The sequence below is a fragment of the Pelophylax lessonae genome, assembly GCF_965119305.1.
Source record: "Pelophylax lessonae genome assembly, chromosome: 1".
In the NCBI taxonomy this organism is placed as follows: Eukaryota; Metazoa; Chordata; class Amphibia; order Anura; family Ranidae; genus Pelophylax; species Pelophylax lessonae.
Genome location: NC_138768.1, coordinates 84,688,425 through 84,707,176, shown reverse-complemented (window position 1 = coordinate 84,707,176; position 18,752 = coordinate 84,688,425). Strand labels below are relative to the sequence as shown.

The following is an 18,752-nucleotide window of genomic DNA, read 5'->3' as shown; positions in this document are numbered from 1 at the left end:
TTGAGTCTGCTCCGCCGGCCACCCTTAGACACACGCCGCATTCAGGGCTATTTCGGATCCCACAACCCGCTGTACTGACCGGTGAGTGCCCGCTGTAGCCGCCGGGATGACCCGCAACAAGAAGAAGGAGACCGGTCAGCTTAACAAGCTGTCCGGCTTCTTCATCTCACAAGCACATGGACTACAACAAAATGGCGGCGGCGGCCCGGGACCCGCTCGGAGCGACAGGCACGATACAGGAGCAGCGGGGTTGACTGCTAAACTTCCTCCACTTAAACCGCTACCCCCGCAGCACAGGGTGGTAGGGAACCCGGACAGCGGACCCTCCTCAGGTTCGCCCTCCCCGCCATCTCCGACCTCCAGAAGCCCAGCCAAGAGTAGGCAGAGGAGAGATTCACCTCCTGAGGAATACGACAGCTCAGGTATGGACACTACTATACCCCCCTCCACTCTGGCACAGCAACTAGCCTCGGACATAGCCCAGCCCGCTCAGCTGTCTACTGGGGGGAACCCCATCTCGGAATCGGCTATGAGAGCTATGCTATTCTCCTTACAGGCTACCATGCAAGCTGATATGAAAAAGCAGACGCAACAAATCACTGCAGAAATATCTGCCTTGGGGACCAGAATTGGCTCTGTGGAACAAACGGTGTACACTCATGCTGAAACGATTAATTCGGTTATAGATCGCTTAAATACCCAAACAGATGAAATCTCCTGGTTGAAGAATAAAGTGGCAGATCTGGAGGACCGCTCCAGACGCAATAATATAAAACTGCGAGGCATATCTGAAGCGATCTCTCCTGATCAACTGCAGCAGCATGTTATTTCTCTATTCAAGCAACTGGTTCCTACTCTGCACGAATCGGAACTTCTTATTGACCGGATCCACAGACTGCCCAAGCCAGCGTTCTTGGAGGGCAGCGTGCCACGGGATGTTTTGCTTAGAGTCCACTTTTTCACTGCTAAGGACAAAATCATGCTTGCCTCCAGACAGAGTGGTCAGCTACCTGAACCCTACTGCAATGTACAATTGCTGCCTGATCTATCCAAGCACACACTGATGGTCAGGCGCAACCTCTCTACCATCACCAAAGCTCTGCGTAACCACCAAATCCAACATAAGTGGCGGTACCCAGCGACTCTTCTGGTGACGCATGGAGGCTCTACGGCAGCGATCAGGTCCCTAGAAGAGGGCCTCACTATGCTCAGGAAATGGAATATCCTCCCGGCTGATCAAGCTTCTGCTCCAACCTCATCGCCTCTGCGTCCACTGGACAGTGAATGGCATGTATCGTCACGAAAACGGTCTTCCAGGCCATCCTCAACTCATGCCAGCCCTAATCACCGCTGATGTCCTACAATGTGTCTATGGCCCTTGAAAGATGTTCTCTTTTTTGGCCCTCCTCTGGTTTTATCTGCGAGTCTCTCGCTCACGAGCTGCTGAGACAGCTCTTTTTTTATGTTCCTTTTTGTGTTCTTCTATAGTTCCTTTTTTTGTTCCCGCTTACTGGTTTCTCAACACTTACTTTGCGATATCTACCTTGCTTATGTGTGACATCTGTTCTGCCTTGATGGCCCCCTTGCCTGAAACATGACCATCAAACTCTTGACCATTAACGCTAATGGTCTGAATCATCCGGCTAAAAGGCGTTCTCTGTGGAAGGAGGCATTGCTTCATAGAGCTGATGTGCTGGCAGTTCAGGAGACCCACTTTCAAGCCAACAAGGTGCCGTACCATGGTCACAAGAACTATCCACAGGTGCTTCTGGCCTCCGGCACTGAAAAGACGAGAGGGGTAATGCTAGCCTTTCGGGACTCCCTCACAGTGCGTATACACATATCGGTACTGGACCCGGACGCCAGGTACATTATAGTGACGTGTGATCTCAATGACCTTCCGATCACTTTGGTGACCGTATACGCTCCGAACTCCCACCAGGTTCGTTTTCTGCGGAGAATCCTCAAGAAGGTTTCAGCACTCCAATACGGCCATCTGCTGATATGTGGAGATTTTAATGCTGTGGTCGACCCCGGGTTGGACTCCTCGGCGTCCCCCCGGGGCCGACAACAGTCTTTGGGGCATGTGTTGCATGGGGAGAAGTTGTTTGATGTGTGGCGTTGCCACCACGCCATGGAGCGGGACTATTCTTTTTTTTCTCCCAGGCATCACACCTATTCACGCATAGATATGTTTTTTGTTGACATGTTTTTATTAGGTAAGGCTTCCTCCTCTACGGTCAACGACATTACATGGTCGGACCATGCGGCGGTGGAGTTGACCATAGAGGACACGGCTAAATGCAACAATGCTTATATCTGGAGATGTGATATTAATGTGTTACAGAGTGAGAAATGTAGAGCCCACATATCCAAGCAATTGCAAGACTTCCTACATTTTAATAGTACCTCTGTCTCTGACCCGTGGATGTTGTGGGGTGCACAAAAGGCCTTCATACGAGGGGTGTGCATCCAGCAGCAGGCACGGCTCAGGAGGGAGCAGAGGGATCAGGTCTCCACTCTGACACACAAGATACATGTCTTAGACGCTGGCAATAAAACAAACCCTACTGATTCCGTATCCCGGGAACTTCTGGCATTGAGACAGGAATTACGCCTTCTCCTTCTGGAACAATCCAACAGACAATTCCAGTATCTTAAACAAAAATACTACTGCCAAGCCAATAAGGCTGGCAAGCTCTTGGCATCACAGGTAAAGCGCAAACAGGCTAAATCCAGAATCCCCTTCCTCCTTCACCCCTCACCTGCATCTAAACTTACTCATCCACAAGACATAGCGGATGCATTTGCTGATTTTTACAGCGCTTTGTACAATCTTGGGGATAACCCGTCTGAACACCAACCGTCGACGGAGGATATTAACCGATTCCTCAACGCAGTGTCCCTACCCTCCCTCTCAGACAGCCAACTGCTCGCCCTTAACTCCCCGATCACGCTTACGGAGGTGCGCTCCAGTATCGCATCGTTGCCGAAGGGTAAATCTCCTGGTCCGGCCGGGTTTTCCAACGAATTTTACCAGCTCTTCAGCCAACACTTAAGCCCTACTATGGCGGAAGTCTATAATAAAGCAATGGCAGTCTCCTCATTACCCTCAGATATCCTAAGTGCCCATATTGTCACGTTGCCCAAGCCAGGTAAAGATCCCACCACACCGGCAAATTTTCGCCCCATTTCCCTTTTAAATTCTGATGCAAAAATATACGCCCGTATCCTGTCAAAGCGCATTCAAGCTATTCTCCCCACGCTTATACATAGAGATCAGATGGGTTTCACACCAGGTAGGCAGACCTCTGATGCAACAAGGAGAGAATCTTGGGCATCATGCATCAAGCACACTCCTCCAAACTCTCCTCTGTACTACTAACCCTAGATGCCGAAAAGGCTTTTGACAGGGTTCATTGGGGTTACATGCGAGCTACACTCCAAAAATTTGGTTTTTCAGGGCCCATTCTCTCTGCCATCATGGCCCTCTATTCTACACCAATGGCACGAGTATACACCTCGGGCACGCTATCTAAAAACTTCAATATCACAAACGGCACAAGGCAGGGCTGCCCCTTATCTCCCACAATCTTTAATTTGATTATAGAGCCGTTGGCAGAAACAATTCGATCCAACCCACTCATCACGGGTTTTAAGCTGCATTCATACCATCATAAGATTAATTTGTTTGCAGATGATATTATCATGATGCTCACCCACCCAGAAGTCTCACTTCCAGCGGCCTACGCTACACTCCTTTCTTATAGCAGGGTATCGTTCTATAAACTTAATGCCTCTAAGTCCACAGTCCTCAATTTAAGGGTCTCTGATGCGCTCCAATCTAAACTGCAAGCCTCCATTCCTATCCCATGGTCTTCGGACAGCATCCATTATTTAGGTATTGATCTGCCGGCTAACCCCCTTAGACTGCTACCTGTAAATGTCAGCAGACTAGTGACCAAGATCAACGCGGACATTTCCCGTATGCATATCCCCCACTTCTCCTGGAGTGGGAGAGTAGCGGCCTACAAAATGTTTATTTTGCCCCAAATATTATACCTTTTCAGAGCACTTCCCATTCACTTTCCGGCGACTCATCTTCTCAAGCTGACTAAGCTGATGTCGGCTTACATTTGCGGAGGTAAGCGCCCCAGATGCGCCGCGTCAATTTTAGTTAAGAAAAAGCTATTTGGGGGAGCATCTGTCCCTGATATAGCTACCTACTATAGAGCTACGATTCTGGCCCAATTGAGACAATGGCTCACGACATCTGAACCGCCTATGTGGGTGGAACTTGAACGGGATGTGTCACCGCTGAGGGATCTGAGAACCTTCCTCCTGAGCGACAGGTGGAGGGAATGGAGGCTAGCAGACTTGCCGCCCACAATGCAAGCAACATTGAGGGTATGGCGCCTGTCCCCGGTGTCTCCGGTTGTACGGGATATATCTAACTCGTGCACACTACCAATAGATATTCTTGCCCAACATATACCTGATCTTCCCACGCATCTGATGATTCGGTGGAATATCTCCACCGTTAACTCACTCTATACCGGTGGATCCCTCACCCCGATTACGGATCTCATTCAGAAATACAACCTACCTCAATATATGCACTATCACCTATTGCGCATACATCACTTTCTGCGGGTCCATCCCCTGCTATCGATCCTGATCGATGGCAGGATATGGGACCTTCTCACAAGCACACTGAATAAAACCCCCAAACTATCACACTATTATGATGTTCTGTTGGATAACTCTGTGTTCTACAAGACCACTCATATGTTCCGATGGGATACGGAACTCGGTACTACCTTCTCTATTTCTCAGTGGAAATCAGCCCTTACAACCATATACAAATACTCTCACTGCGTAAATCATTGGGAGATGTCCCAAAAAATAACGAATAGGTGGTATTATACACCTTACCGCCTGGCGGGCTTTTCTCAATCCTACTCTCAACTTTGCTGGAGGGAATGCTCTCAAGTAGGGACGTTACTTCATGTTTTGTGGTCCTGTCCTTCCTTAACGAGTTACTGGCACCAGATATTTAGATATATGTCCTCTCACACTGGATGCATACTGAAACCGACTCCAGCACTAGCCTTACTACACTTAGGGATTAATGACATACCGGCCCAATATAGGCCCTGGGTTACACATGTGTTGCTGGCGGCTCGCACATCTGTGCTCCGCAGATGGAAAACCAAGGAAGCCCCAAACCTGACGCATGTAGTTCAGTTACTTAAAGTTAACCACCAATTTGAAAGAGCTCTGGCAATAAATAAGCTACAATTGCAATTATTTAATACATACTGGGACTTTTGGGCCATGAAGCTTCCCTGACTTAATGCTGTATTCCTGTTGGATGTGACATATTTGCCTGCTTTACTTGCGTTACTTGATTGAATTGATAACCTGTTATATGTATTCATAGCGGATGTTACTGCTCATAGTCACAATGTTGAGAACTGACTTTACTTTATTTTATTGTACTTTCTTTTTCTGTTATGTCTTAAAAAACTTGAATAAAAACTATTTGCAAAAAAAAAGGACTGCCTGGGTAATCTTCCTGTAATGTCAGATCCAAATAACATCAGTTAAGATGAGGATCTGCCTTAGGGCTCATGCACAATGCAGCTCAAAAAATAAAGCTACTTTCACAGGCATTTGAGCTTTTATTTCATAATACAGAAGCTTGTAGTTTTTTTGTGCTCTTGTGGACATTTTTGTTGAGCTCCGTTGAGCATAAGCATTTTTTGTTCACAAACCCTCCTTAAAGTCTATGGCCACAAATCGGATAGAAGTCTCCTTGAAGTAGTACAGGAAACTTTTCTAAAGTCGGAGCGACTTCAGTAGTGCTAATTAAGACAGCTCTCATTGACTAACATGGGATTTCTCTTTATTACTCAGTTGTGACATGACATTACTTGTATTGCAAGACCTCGCTCGTTTATCAAGTTAAAATTTATGAAAACATTTTACTCGCCTTGTCAAACACTTGCAGACCAAGTTACTCGCAATCCAAGGCTTTATTTTACTTCTTTTGGCATCAGGTGGTGAATTTGCTTGCAGTTCTGGACAAAAGTCACTTGAAATCCACACTATTTGTAGGTTATTTTCCTTACAGCGGAATGATTGATTTTCAATAATTTGGCGATCCTTTTAATTCCCTTTACAAACTTTATTTCTGGGGGTCTTTGAGAGATCTTATGATCTTGGCATGATGACGTCACACACTTCAATCCCAGAAAGAACACCGGTAACTAGATATCTGAGGTTTTAATAGGGCAGGTTTTACCTGCATACTCCCTAATGTTTTCATCATTGGCCTTATTCTGAAACCCCATGTAGGGTTGTACTTACTAGCACAATTAATGCCAAAATTTGGGAGCATGGTCTGTGAAAAACGTATGGGGGGGGGGGGGGGGATTTGCATACAACCATATGTAATTATTATTATCCATTTTACTTAATTTGTGTAAGATAGACCTTATGGTGCTTGGTCTTTAGGATGATGCAATACAATACTGTTTATGCACAGTTTTATTTTCTTTAAAAAACGTAATATTTGGATATTACAGTTCTTTCTATACTTCTTGCATTTCCCATGCAGAACTCCTGCCCCAACAGACATATTTTATTTATTTTTTCCTCATGTGAACCAAACAGTATGAAGTCATGGGCCCCATATGTCTGGTCCCAGTGCCGCTTTCCTTGTCTCCTTCCTCCCATAAATTGCCAGGCATGTCAGACCAGAGACATGGCTTACAGCATAGTGCTAATCATCTATTTATTATTTATGCGTTATTTATTTATTTTAATCCTTTTTCCTGTTTTCAGGTACTTGGAGGCTGTTAAGAAATGGGATGAAGGGATACAATTAACGCCAGAGGATGCCACGTTATACGAGATGAAATCACAGGTAAGACTGTGCAAAATGTCCTTGATGTTAAAGTTTAACTATGAGCAAAATAAAAAATGGCATATAAGCTGCAGTCTGTCACTAGCATTAACGCAGCAATTTCTGTTTTGTCTCTTGTCAATGGAGATACACAGTTACTTTGAAATATTTGGTTTATACTTAATGGAGCTTTGGACTCCAGCAAACAGAAAAACTGCAGGCTAGCCCTGGGTATAATCCCTCCTACCACCAGTAGTTTTTACTACTGTCCTAGGAGGATGGTTTTAACCACTTAAGCCCCGGAGGATTTTACCCCCATTCCGACCAGGGGGTTTTTTGCGATTTTTTACTGCGTGACTTTAACGGACAATTGCGCGGTCGTGCGACGCTGTACCTAAACTAATTTCACATCCTTTTATTCCCACAAACAGAGCTTTCTTTTGGTGGTATTTGATCACCTGTGCGATTTTTTGATCATACGCTATAAACAAAAAAAAAGAGCGTAAATTTTGCAAAAATAACAATATTTTTCACATTTTTTTATATGAAATTCCCCAAAAAAAAATGCAAAAATCAAATTTTTTTAACATTTTCGGCCAATTTGTTTTATGCTACATAGGTTTGGTAAAAAAAATCGCAAAAAGCGTATTTTGATTGGTTTGCGCAAAAGTTATCGCGTTTACTAACAAAGGGAAAGGTTATTGTCATTTTTGGTGTTTTTTTTTTAATGAGTAATGGCGGCGATCTGCAATTTTTTTTTTTGCGGGACTGCGACATTGAGGCGGACAGATCGGACCCTTAAATGACATTTTTGACACTTTTGGGGTTACCAGTGACATTACTGCAGTAATCAGTGCTAAAAATATGCACTGTTACTGTAAAAATGACACTGGCAGGGAAGGGGTTAACTGTATTGGAGAGGGAGGGGTTAAGTCTGTCCTAGGGGCGTGTTTCTAACTGTAGTGGGAAAGGTCTCCTATTGTAAAAACAGAGATCAACGGTTCTACTAATTAGAACCGTCTGATCTCCATTTTTACACAGGGGAGAATGACAGGCGGCTTGTTTACATAAGCCGCCCGCCTTTCTCCCGCTCTACCGACGATCGTAGTGTGACCGGCGTACATTGGGTCCGCCGGTCACACGCGGACTCCTCCGTGAACGAGCGCTCGCCCACTTTTGGCTCACAAACCGGTCACAGGCTATTGACGTATATATACGTCACTTTGCCTGGCCGGGGCTATATCTACTTGCGGCGGTCGGCAAGCGGTTAAAGAGGAAGTAAACCCTCCCCAAAAAACTGAAAAAAAAAAATAAACCCTGTAAGACAAAGGCATAATGAGCTAGTATGCATCGCAGCTTACCTTAGAATGGAGCTTCCGCAGTGCCGCCCGCTCAGCGACAGGACGGCCGACATGTTCCGCCTTCCTGCTTCCTGGTTCCCAGGAAGCGATTACATCACTCCCGCCTATGAGCGCGGGAGCCACCGTTCATGGCACAGGGATCTGAGGGAACGGCATGGGTGGCCGTCCCTTCAGAGCGCATGCGCTGATGACGTCATAGGCTGCATTAAAAGTAAATATCTCCTAAACGGTGCAAGTATAGGAGATATTTACAGTACCTTTAGGTAAAGCATATTAAAGGCTTACCTATAGGTACAAGTTCGAAGAGAGGGTTTACAACCTCTTTAATTTCTTCAGCTCCTCCAAGTACTGTCCATGATGTTTTTTTTCTAAAATTAACTTTTAAAATTTCAGGACAAACTTTTAAAGTATTCCCTGCTTCTTGGTCCGAGCAGTAGTCCCCTCTTCATTCAAGAACGTTCACCTTCTAGCTGCAGGTCATCTCCCCACCTTTTCTTCAGGATTGGTGTCCGGTTCCTGACTTCAACCGTACCCCACTAACGTGGACATTGTAAATTAAGACTGGAAGTGACCCTCGGGCACTGGGTTCTGCTTGAGTTTGTCCCAGATTGGTTCTGATTTTGTTAACTACAGAGCGCTTTCCGGATGTAGAACCTCACCCTTGTGAGTTGGCTGTTCGTGCTGGGCACCAGGAGTTTCCTCCTTTTTTTTTTTGGGTCGGTCACTGAGCACCAAATATATTTCCGGTTTCCTCCTTTCTTGCCACGGAAGGGGTAAATGTTGTATGACAAAGTGCTGATATCATTCCACTTGGGGGAGTGTCATGCACACTCCGTACTCTCTTTTCCACCATGACAGCATTAAAGAAGCATCTTCCTACTTCTGTGAAAACCATGTAGAACTTTGATCCCTGATCTGTTCCTACTACCCACCAAACCATGACTTATTTGTTTATATCTCTTAAGACAGGATCTGACTGATGCTGACACTGATCTTCAGATCATTGATCTTATGGGGCAGATGGTTTAGGCTGTGAACTTTAGCTGTAATGGGTTGTTGGAAACCTCCCATCTTTTGTCTCGCATTAGCCTTTTGTCAGCATTGATGCAGAGCTCTGTGGCTGAAGTGCTGCACTGCAGAACTCACTTGCATGAAGTCAGGGCCGGAGCTACCTGTAAGGCGAACCAGGCAGCCGCCTAGGGCGCAACTCAGCAGGGGGCGCCAACGTCCTGCCTGCTGCCCCCGATCCCGGAATCAGTGTGGCGCTTTTGTGAGCTGAGTCAGGGGGCTGAGGGCTCCAGCAAAATCTTCATAGGAATGCATTGAGGTGGTGCCACGCATGCGCATTAGGTTTCCCCGCCAACTACGTCAGCCGGCGGGGGAGACCTAATGCGCATGCGCGACAAAGGAGAGCGGGAAAGCCAGACCCATCGCCGACTCCGCCGAGCGAGGTAAGTCACTCACTGAAGGGGGTGGGGGCACTGGGAGGGAGAGAGCGGCACCGGCACAAGTTTAAATTAAAACTGTTAGTCTGCCACACACTCCCTGTTACATGGTCTGACTGTAACAGACTGAAGTTTAATGCAATAGTAAAACGTTTTAGGCCCCAACACATTAGTAATGTGTTGGGGCCTAAAACGTTTTACTATTGTATTAAACTTCAGTCTGTTACAGCCAGACCATGTAGTGTAGTACACTACACATAAACTTCCATAACATGATGGTAATGTGACATTACCATTATGGAAGTGTATTTGTATTGTATTTGTGTACTACACTACATGGTCTGACTGTAACTTAGACTGAAGTTTGATGCATAGTAAAACGTTTTAGACTTATGGAGGTGTATGTGTACTAATGTGCATTGTGCCACACATTAACAAGCAGGGGGGGGGGGGGCAAATTTTATTTTGCCTAGGGCGCCAAAAATCCTTGCGCCGGCCCTGCATAAAGTGTTTGCCCTGCATACCCTTTAATGGATAAAATCTCTTTGAACTCATCACATGAATGAAAGCTGACTGTTGTAACCCCCCCCCCCCCCGTCACCAGTGTAATATGGTTTGTCCTAACTCTTTAACTGATACTTTTGCTGGACAGCTAATGAGCAAATAACAGATCAACTGAAAGGATCAACAATAAAACCATAATCCCATCATATATGTCATTTTTACACTATAACTAGAATACTACTTTTGTTAATGCACTCTAGACAAACTTTTGTCTTTGAACCTCTTTAGGCTTTTCCTGCATTTGTGTCTACATTTGTGAGAACAGACCTGCACTTTTTTTTTTTTTTTAATTAACTGACCACACAGAAACCTTCCAATACAGCAGCCATTTTCTGGAAGTCCAACATCCAAATTATTTAAAATGCAATACTGTTATTTATCACCCCTCCCTCCTAAACCGTTGAACCTCTTTATTCCTTATTTTCAAGATACAGATTTTATATCAGGCTGAAAACTAAGAGGGAAACTCAAAGCGGGAGAGCACACCGTTGTCAGTTCTCTAGCTATGCTGGGAACTCCAATGATCAGACTTGTCCTGACACACCCCAGCTGCATAGCCATTCACTGGGAAGCTCAGTGTGCTGCTGCTTCTCCTCCTCCCAGCTCTTATGCAGCTGAGAACAGAGGGAATGTGATCACTTTTAAAAAATGGGAAAACTTTTATTTATACTGTTTTTTGTTTATATCTATACAAAAATGTGTTGCCTTTCAGGCTCGGTTCACATATATGCGATGCGGGAAGGCTGCGAATTCGCAGCCTGTTCCCGCATCGCACACGCACCCCCGGCAGTTCACACTGCCATATGCGATACGCTGGGGGTGTCAATGTAATCTTAACGACACCCCCAGTTTGGTCGCATATCGCAGTGCGATCGTGCAGTTCGCACAGGATCGGATCGCACAAGTGTGAACCGCTGTGCGATCCGATCCTGATGCGGCAGCAAAAATGCCTCCTGTGCGTGTTTGCTGCGGGTGAGATGCGAATTTAGCCATACAAACTGTATGGCTAAACTCGCACCGCACAGCTGATCGCATGTCATGTCGGAGCAGTGCGCTCCGACATGACATGCGAACCCCGCACACGCAGTAGTGTGAACCGGGGCTCATTCATTTTTAAATTGAATGGGTTGTTTTACAAGGTGATCGTTTACAGTCACTTTAAAGTGGAACTCAACTGTATCTGAACACCACAAACTCAATACACTGTTTATTATTTTTTATATTTCAAGCAAACCCACCTATCCATGTCTCCATGCTTTATTTTGATAAGAAAATGCTTTGAACCCCCCCCCCCCTTCCCCTTTGATCCCCCCTAGCTGGGGCCATCTTGAGTAAGGGCAGATGATTCAATTAGCATTTACTTCCTGAAATCCATCTACCTTTAGCTCAGTCATGCATGCAGAATGGTGTGCTTAGCAGAGAAAAATCAATCTTCCCTTCCTTCAGATAAAGACTCCAAAAGACTCCTGGGATGTATGATATAATTTTGACTTAGGCCAGAAACCAATAAAGCAACTAAAGAAAGGTTAAAAAAAAAAAGTTTAAATATAATATTGTAATATAATAAAGATGTTATTGTTGATTGAGAGAGTTTAGTTCCTCTTTAAATTTTATTTTACATCTTGTATTTTTCTTTTAAAAGAAGGATAGGATAAGTGAATAAACTGACTCCTGCTGGCTAAGCAGACATGCGGGATTGAAGCATTGAATTGAGTAGAGTATCTCTGTATGGTCTCGTAAAAGCTTTACTTAGGAAAAACAAAAAATAATACTACAGAGACAGGATCAATGCTCTTGGCATAAATACATTTTTAAAAGTGGAAAGATGTTTAAACTGATTCTCTGTATTACATCATAGCAATCTACAAACTTTTAACTTGAATAAGTGAGCAAAAAAACCCCCCAATATTACCTAATTAGCACAAAATGACATCATAGATAGCAGTCTCATTAATGTTTTGGTAGGTTGTCATTCTTAACCGGTTGCCGACCACACGCCACCTATTAAACTGCAGCAGTGTGGCTCTCCCAGGCAAATCGACATAGGTCTATGTCAGTCGCGCGCCTGCAGCTAGGGGGCGAGCGCTCGTCACAGGGCAGGCAGCTCCAATTGCCCCCTCCGCTGAGAGAGAAGGACGGTCGGCTGTTGTAAACACAGCTGACAGTTCTTCTCCCTGGAATGATCATAGAGCCCCTGTGATCCTTCTATATAGGATCACGTGTCTCTATGGTTATTCCACAAGCCACGCCCCCCACAGTTAGAAACACGCCCCTAGGTACACATTTAACCCCTTGATCACCCACACTGTTAACCCCTTACCTGCCAGTGTCATTATTACAGTAACAGTACATATTTGTAGCACTGATTACTGTAGTAATGCCACTTGTCTCCCCAAAAGTGTCAAAAATGTCAGTTAGGGGTCCGATCTGTCCGCCACAATGTCGCAGTCCCGCTAAAAATTGCAGATCGCCACCATTACAAGTGAAAAAAAAAAAAAAAAAATAATAAAAATGACATAAATCTTTCCCGTAGTTAGCAGAAGCAATAACGTATGCGCAATGCAATTTTTTTTATCAAAAATATGTAGCAGAAAACAAATTGGCCTAAAATGTTAAAACATTTTGATTTTTAATTTTTTTTTTTGGAGAATGTTAGATTGCAGAATGTGAAAAATATTGTTTATTTTTCAGAATGGTCGCTCTTTTTTTGTTTATAGCGCAAAAAATTTAAATCACAGAGGTGATCAAATACCACCAAAAGAACGCTCTATTTGTGGGGAAAAAAAGGACGTCAATTTTATTTAAGTACAGCATCGCACAGCCGCGCAATTGTCCGTTAAAGTAACGCAGTGCCGAATTGCAAAATATGGCCTGGTCATTAAGGGGGAAAATCTTCTGGTCCAGAAGTGGTTAAATAGATTGTTTGGGCCAAGCTGCCCAAAACCAGCTATTTCTGTTACAGAAAGACGTGTCTGCTGTGTGTACTCTAATGATCTGTAGTAGCATTAGCTACAATACAGTAAGCAGTGCTGTGTTCCGAGAGTAGTGTGTCTTCCCATATCCTGCTAGAATTAAAGACAGTTGGGCCTAAAGTTCTGCACTATTCAGGAGAAGCCTTGTATATTTTTTTTTTTACTGAATACAAGAATTAATTTAAAAATGTAAAAAAAAAACTGTGACACTTGTGGCAATTATTCATAATTGTATATATATAAAAGAAAAAAAAAAGTCGGACTGTACATGCCAAACAGAGGGATATCCATAATTAGATAAAATACATGTTTTTATTGTATCCAAAATATATATAAAAGCAATACACAATGACAAGTAAGTAAAAACAATCCCTTGAGAGAAATTGTTATAACTGGTGGGATGAGTACTATATAATTGTGGGTCTTCGGTGCCGACGCGTTTCACCAATTGCTTCCTCAGAGCTACAAAGACCATACAGTACCCATTTATGAAGAGAGATAAAATATAATTTCCACACCAGTGGTCACAAACCTAATCTATACATTCCACACTCAAGTAATATATAACAGTGCTGAGATATATATATATAAAAACAAACCTATAATGGTGCACATGCAGAGAGTGCACAACCATCCTACAGTAATTAAAATGCAGAATTATTATATTGATAAAACCTTCAACGATCTATAGAGCCCAGCCTAATCCATAGACTTACTGATGTTAATAATTTGCTATCCTCCCACGTTGGTCCAAAGAAACCACTACTGCCACATAGAGGGAAAGTGTTCTTCTCTACAACATATCGGCAGGAAGCAAACTTTTCTATTGTGACTGAATTTTAAGACCATGAACACCTTTTGTTTTGATACCCATAAAATGTATTTAAACTGAAATCTAATGGGGACATTAAAGGAAATGTGCATGAAATATTAAGTATTTAAAGTTGGCATTCTCATTGGGTGCTGGCAGGTGGAGCTTTAGGCTCCTTTTAACATTTTTTAGACTGTCAATTGGCCTCCTCGCTGTAAAGTTGCGTTACAGACCTCAATACACTGTGTGCACAATTATCAGGCAAGTGACTATTTTGAACAAATCATAATTTTTATACATAATGTCCAACTCAAAGCTGTATAAACCCCCGGTGCAGCATACGCTCAGAGAGCACGTCGCATAAAGTGTATAAATCAATCGTTCCCTGTGGGAGCCATCTTATCTGGTTCAACACAAGTCGGTGTGAATTTGACAAAGTTTCCTGCACTGCTTTGGTCTGTTTTCAGCCCATTTATTATTAATGAAGTCGGAGCATCATCTTAACTGATCCGACTTGTAGCATGCATACTCTGAGGATCTTGAAGGGGCACCCAACACCAAAATGTAAAAAACAAATAACAAAAATGCTTTGGGGTCCCCCCCCCAATTCCATCAGGCCCTTTGAGTCTGGCAAAGATCTTAAGGGACTACCCCACACCAAAATAAAAAAAAAACAAAAAACGGTGTGGTTGGTCCCTCCCAATTTCATACCAGGCCCTTGGAGTCTGGTATGGATCTTGATGGGGAACCCCCACGCCAAAAGTAAAAGAAAACAGTGTGGGGTTGCCCCCAAAATCCATACCAGACCCTTATCCGATCATGCATCTTGGCAGGTCAGGAAAGGGGGGGTGGGGGACAAGCAGGCGCCCCCTCCCCCAGACCATACCAGACCACATGCCCTAAACATGGGAGGGGGTGGGTGCCTTTTGACATTGCCCGGGGCATGATGGGTTGGTGAGATCACAATGGCTATATAAGAACCGGCAGAGAATGGAGCTGGCACAACTGTCAGGAGAAGACATCAACAGTGGAAGGAAAAGAACCAGATAAAGAAGCAGAGGAAGAAGACATTAGCAGCGGAGGGAGAAGAACCAGAGGAAGAAGAACTCAGTGGAGGGAAAAGAACCGGAGGGGGGGAAAAAAACAGGAGAAAGAAGACACGTTGGAGCTATGATGGGGGACATTCTTCATTTTTAAGAAAGAACTTGTCAAAAACCGTCTCTTGTTTTTATTTACACTGCTTATTTTGGGGGTGAGTGGTAGGGGTATAATGTATGCCATACTCATTCACATGGAGGGGGCGGTATCTGGGGGCCCCCTTGTTAAAAAATTCAGATGAGCCCCCTGACCTGCTGGGCTTCATGCTCAGATAAGGATCTGGTATAGATTTTGGGGGAGACCCCACGCTGACTATGACTCTAAGAACACCATCTCTACAGTCAAGCACGGAGGTGGAAACCTTAAGCTATGGGTCTGTTTCTCTGCTAAAGGTCTGTTTCTCTGCCAACTTTATTGCATTGAGGGGCCATTAGATTGGGCCATGTATTGTAAAATCTTGGATGAGAACCTTCTTCCCTCAGCCAGAACACTGAAGATGGGCCGTGGATGGGTCTTCTAGCATGACAATGACCCAAAACATGCCACCAAGACAACAAAGGAGTGACTCAAGAAAAAGCACATTAGGATCATGGTGAGGCCTAGTCAGTCTCCAGACCTTTATCCTATAGAACATGTATGGAGGGAGCTGAAACTTTGATTTGCCAAGAGACAGCCAAGAAACCTTAAGGATTTAGAGAAGATCTGTAAAGAAGAGTGGACCAAAATGCCTCCTGAGATGTGTGCAAATCTGGTCACCAACTACAAGAAACGTCCTACCTCTGTGCTTGCCAACAAGGGTTTCTCCACCAAGTATAAGTCATGTTTTGCTTGGGGATCAAATACTTATTTTACTCACTGAACTGCAACTCAATTTATGACATTTATATTATGCGTTTTTTATTCATGCGTCTTTTCTTTGTAAGTGGGCAAACTTACAAATTCCGCAGGGAATCGAATAATTTTTTTCCCCACTGTAATATGGATTTGGAAGCTGTAGATACAGTAACGGTGATTCCTATTAATATCTGTCTAATTGAGTTTTATAGCTCAAAACAGTGCTTGAACATCAATTGCGAAGCCTTTTCATCTCAGAGTCATTGTTTAGTTGCTGCCTGTCTACTTTTACGCTGTAGAAAACACAGTCCTCATGGCAGTAAGTATGCACTTTTATTTGTGATTTCTATTAGGAAAGCTTTATTTGTTTGTATGTTGTATTATTAATTACTGTTCTGTAGCATTGTCTCCAGCTAAAGGTAGAGTAGACTAAAAGAGCGCAAGCTTCTGAGATAATTGCTATCGGCACGCATTGCAATGTTGTATAACTTGTGCTGAGCTGCTATCTTGTATTGTACTGTAAATACAGCTGCACCTGAGAGCATAATTGTTTAATGAGTAGGAATAATGTGCTGCTCTTTATACATGGCTTTATGGCTCACTGTAAGGCAGAATTATCTAAGAGCTAAATAAATGGAATTTATTTGGTTTAAGATATTTAAGTGGCAGGTGACAGTCAGGATTAGCACTCCAATGGACTGTATGCAAACACCATAAAGAACAATGCCAAGCAACAAGTGAAACCAATCAGTGACATGGAAACACTGCAACTGTGCTATAATCACTACATTTAATCATCATACAGAATAGAGAAAAACTGAACTCTGGAAGCAGTATCCAAAAAAGTCAGAGCTTGAATGACACTTTAATATTATCATATCGGGGGGCAATAGCCTCTAATGTGATAGAATGTTTATGACCGTCTTTCTCAACCTTTTCAACGCAGAAGAACCTTTGAAATAACTTTCCAGCCCCGAGAACCCCTGATAAAAATGACTATATTTACAGCTCATTATACATTGATGTGATGGTCAGTGGGTTGAATGCTGCTTTCACTTGTGGTCATTGGGAATAATTATCTCCTTACAGATAGCTAAAAAGATCAGTGGTGTCAGTGGTTACTCATCTGAGAGGCAGAAATTGCTCATGGAACCCCTAGCAATCTCTGGAGTAACCCTGATGGAAAAACCTTGGATTATGGTGACAGGTTGTCTTTATTGAAACATCAGGGGTCTGTTAGACCCCTGATGTCTCCCCTGCACTTCACTGAAACTAATGGAGCACAGCTGCAAGAGCTTCTTCTTTCCCGGCTACAGCAGCTGGGGAAAGTGACAGCAGAAACAAAAGTTGTGAAATCCTTGTTGCTTCCGGGTTCTTACTAGTAAAGGGAGATCAAGAAACTGGTCTCCTCTAAGCAAACTGGTCTCCTCTATACCTGCTGACAGCTTCCATGGTTTAGGGTTTTCACACAGGCTGAACTATAAACATGAAAGAGAAGACAACAAGGTGCCTTTAAATGCAGACTCTAGACCGGCGGTCACTAAATGGCGGCCCACGGTCCATTGGCGGCCCGCGCGATGCTTCCGCCCGGACCACGAGCCCGCTACCTAGGTAGAGACCTTCCCCTCCTCGCTGCGGCTCCCTGGCTCCCTCGCAGCCGGTGTCCTGTTGGGCTGCGAGTAGGGGGCATGACGTCACGCGTGCGTCCCGCCCCCTGCTCCTGACTGCGGCTCCCTCACACTCGGGCAGCGAGCTAGGGCGTGACACTATGTGCACGCCCCGCCCCCCTGTTCGCGGCTTTTGGCTCAGCTCCTGGCTGCAGTTCAGGACTTCAGGTATGTGGAGCACATTTTAGGGGAGAATAGCTGCACAAGCATTAGTGTGCAGACTGGCATAATGTGCCATATTTTGCCATATTTTGTTCTGCTCATTAAAGTGCCCCATAAAAAAAAAAAAAATGTGCCCAACAGCGTGCTCCCTTGACATAAAATGTGCCCATCAGCGTGCCCCTTATTTTATGCTAAGGGACATGCTGATGGGCATATTTTATGTTAAGGGGCACTTTGATGGGCATATTTTATGTTATGGGGCACTCTGATGGGCATATTTTATGTTAAGGGGCACGCTAATGGGCATATTTTATGTTAAGAGCAACGCTGATTTAAATGTTTTGTTTTGCCCATCAGAGTGCCCCCTAACATAAAATGTGCCCATCAGCGTGCCCCCTAACATAAAATGTGCCCATCAGCGTGCCCCCTAACATAAAATATGCCCATCAGCGTGCCCCTTATTTTATGTTAAGGGTCACGCTGATGGGTATATTTTATGCTAAGGGGCACGCTGATGGGCATATTTTATGTTAAGGGACACTCTAATGGGCATATTTTATGTTAAGAGCAATGCTGATTTACACGTTTTGTTTTGCCCATCAGAGTGCCCCTTAACATAAAATGTGCCCCTCAGAGTGCCCCCTAAGATAAAATATGTCCATCAGAGTGCCCCCCTAACATAAAATATGCCCATCAGCTTGCCCCTTATTTTATGTTAATGGTCACGCTGATGGGAATATTTTATGTTAAGGGGCACTCTGATGGGCATATTTTATGTTAAGGGGCATGCTGATGTGCATATTTATGCTGTGGTACACACTGATGGGCATATTTTATGTTAAGGGGCACTCTGATCGACATATTTATGCTATGGGGCACACTGATTTGATAAGACATACGGTGACTACAATCTTTCTGAGTCAGCACC

At 44.1% G+C, this 18,752-nt stretch overlaps 1 protein-coding gene across 1 annotated transcript in view; it reads left to right on the top strand.

Annotated features, from left to right (window-relative positions):
* TTC33 (tetratricopeptide repeat domain 33) overlaps window positions 1-18,752 on the top strand; it is a 495,466-nt gene that overhangs the window by 265,345 nt on the left and 211,369 nt on the right. Inside the window, exon 3 of the mRNA XM_082248719.1 lies at window positions 6,850-6,931. Coding sequence (XP_082104845.1) covers window positions 6,850-6,931 — 82 coding nt within the window. The remainder of the gene's footprint in view (window positions 1-6,849; window positions 6,932-18,752) is intronic.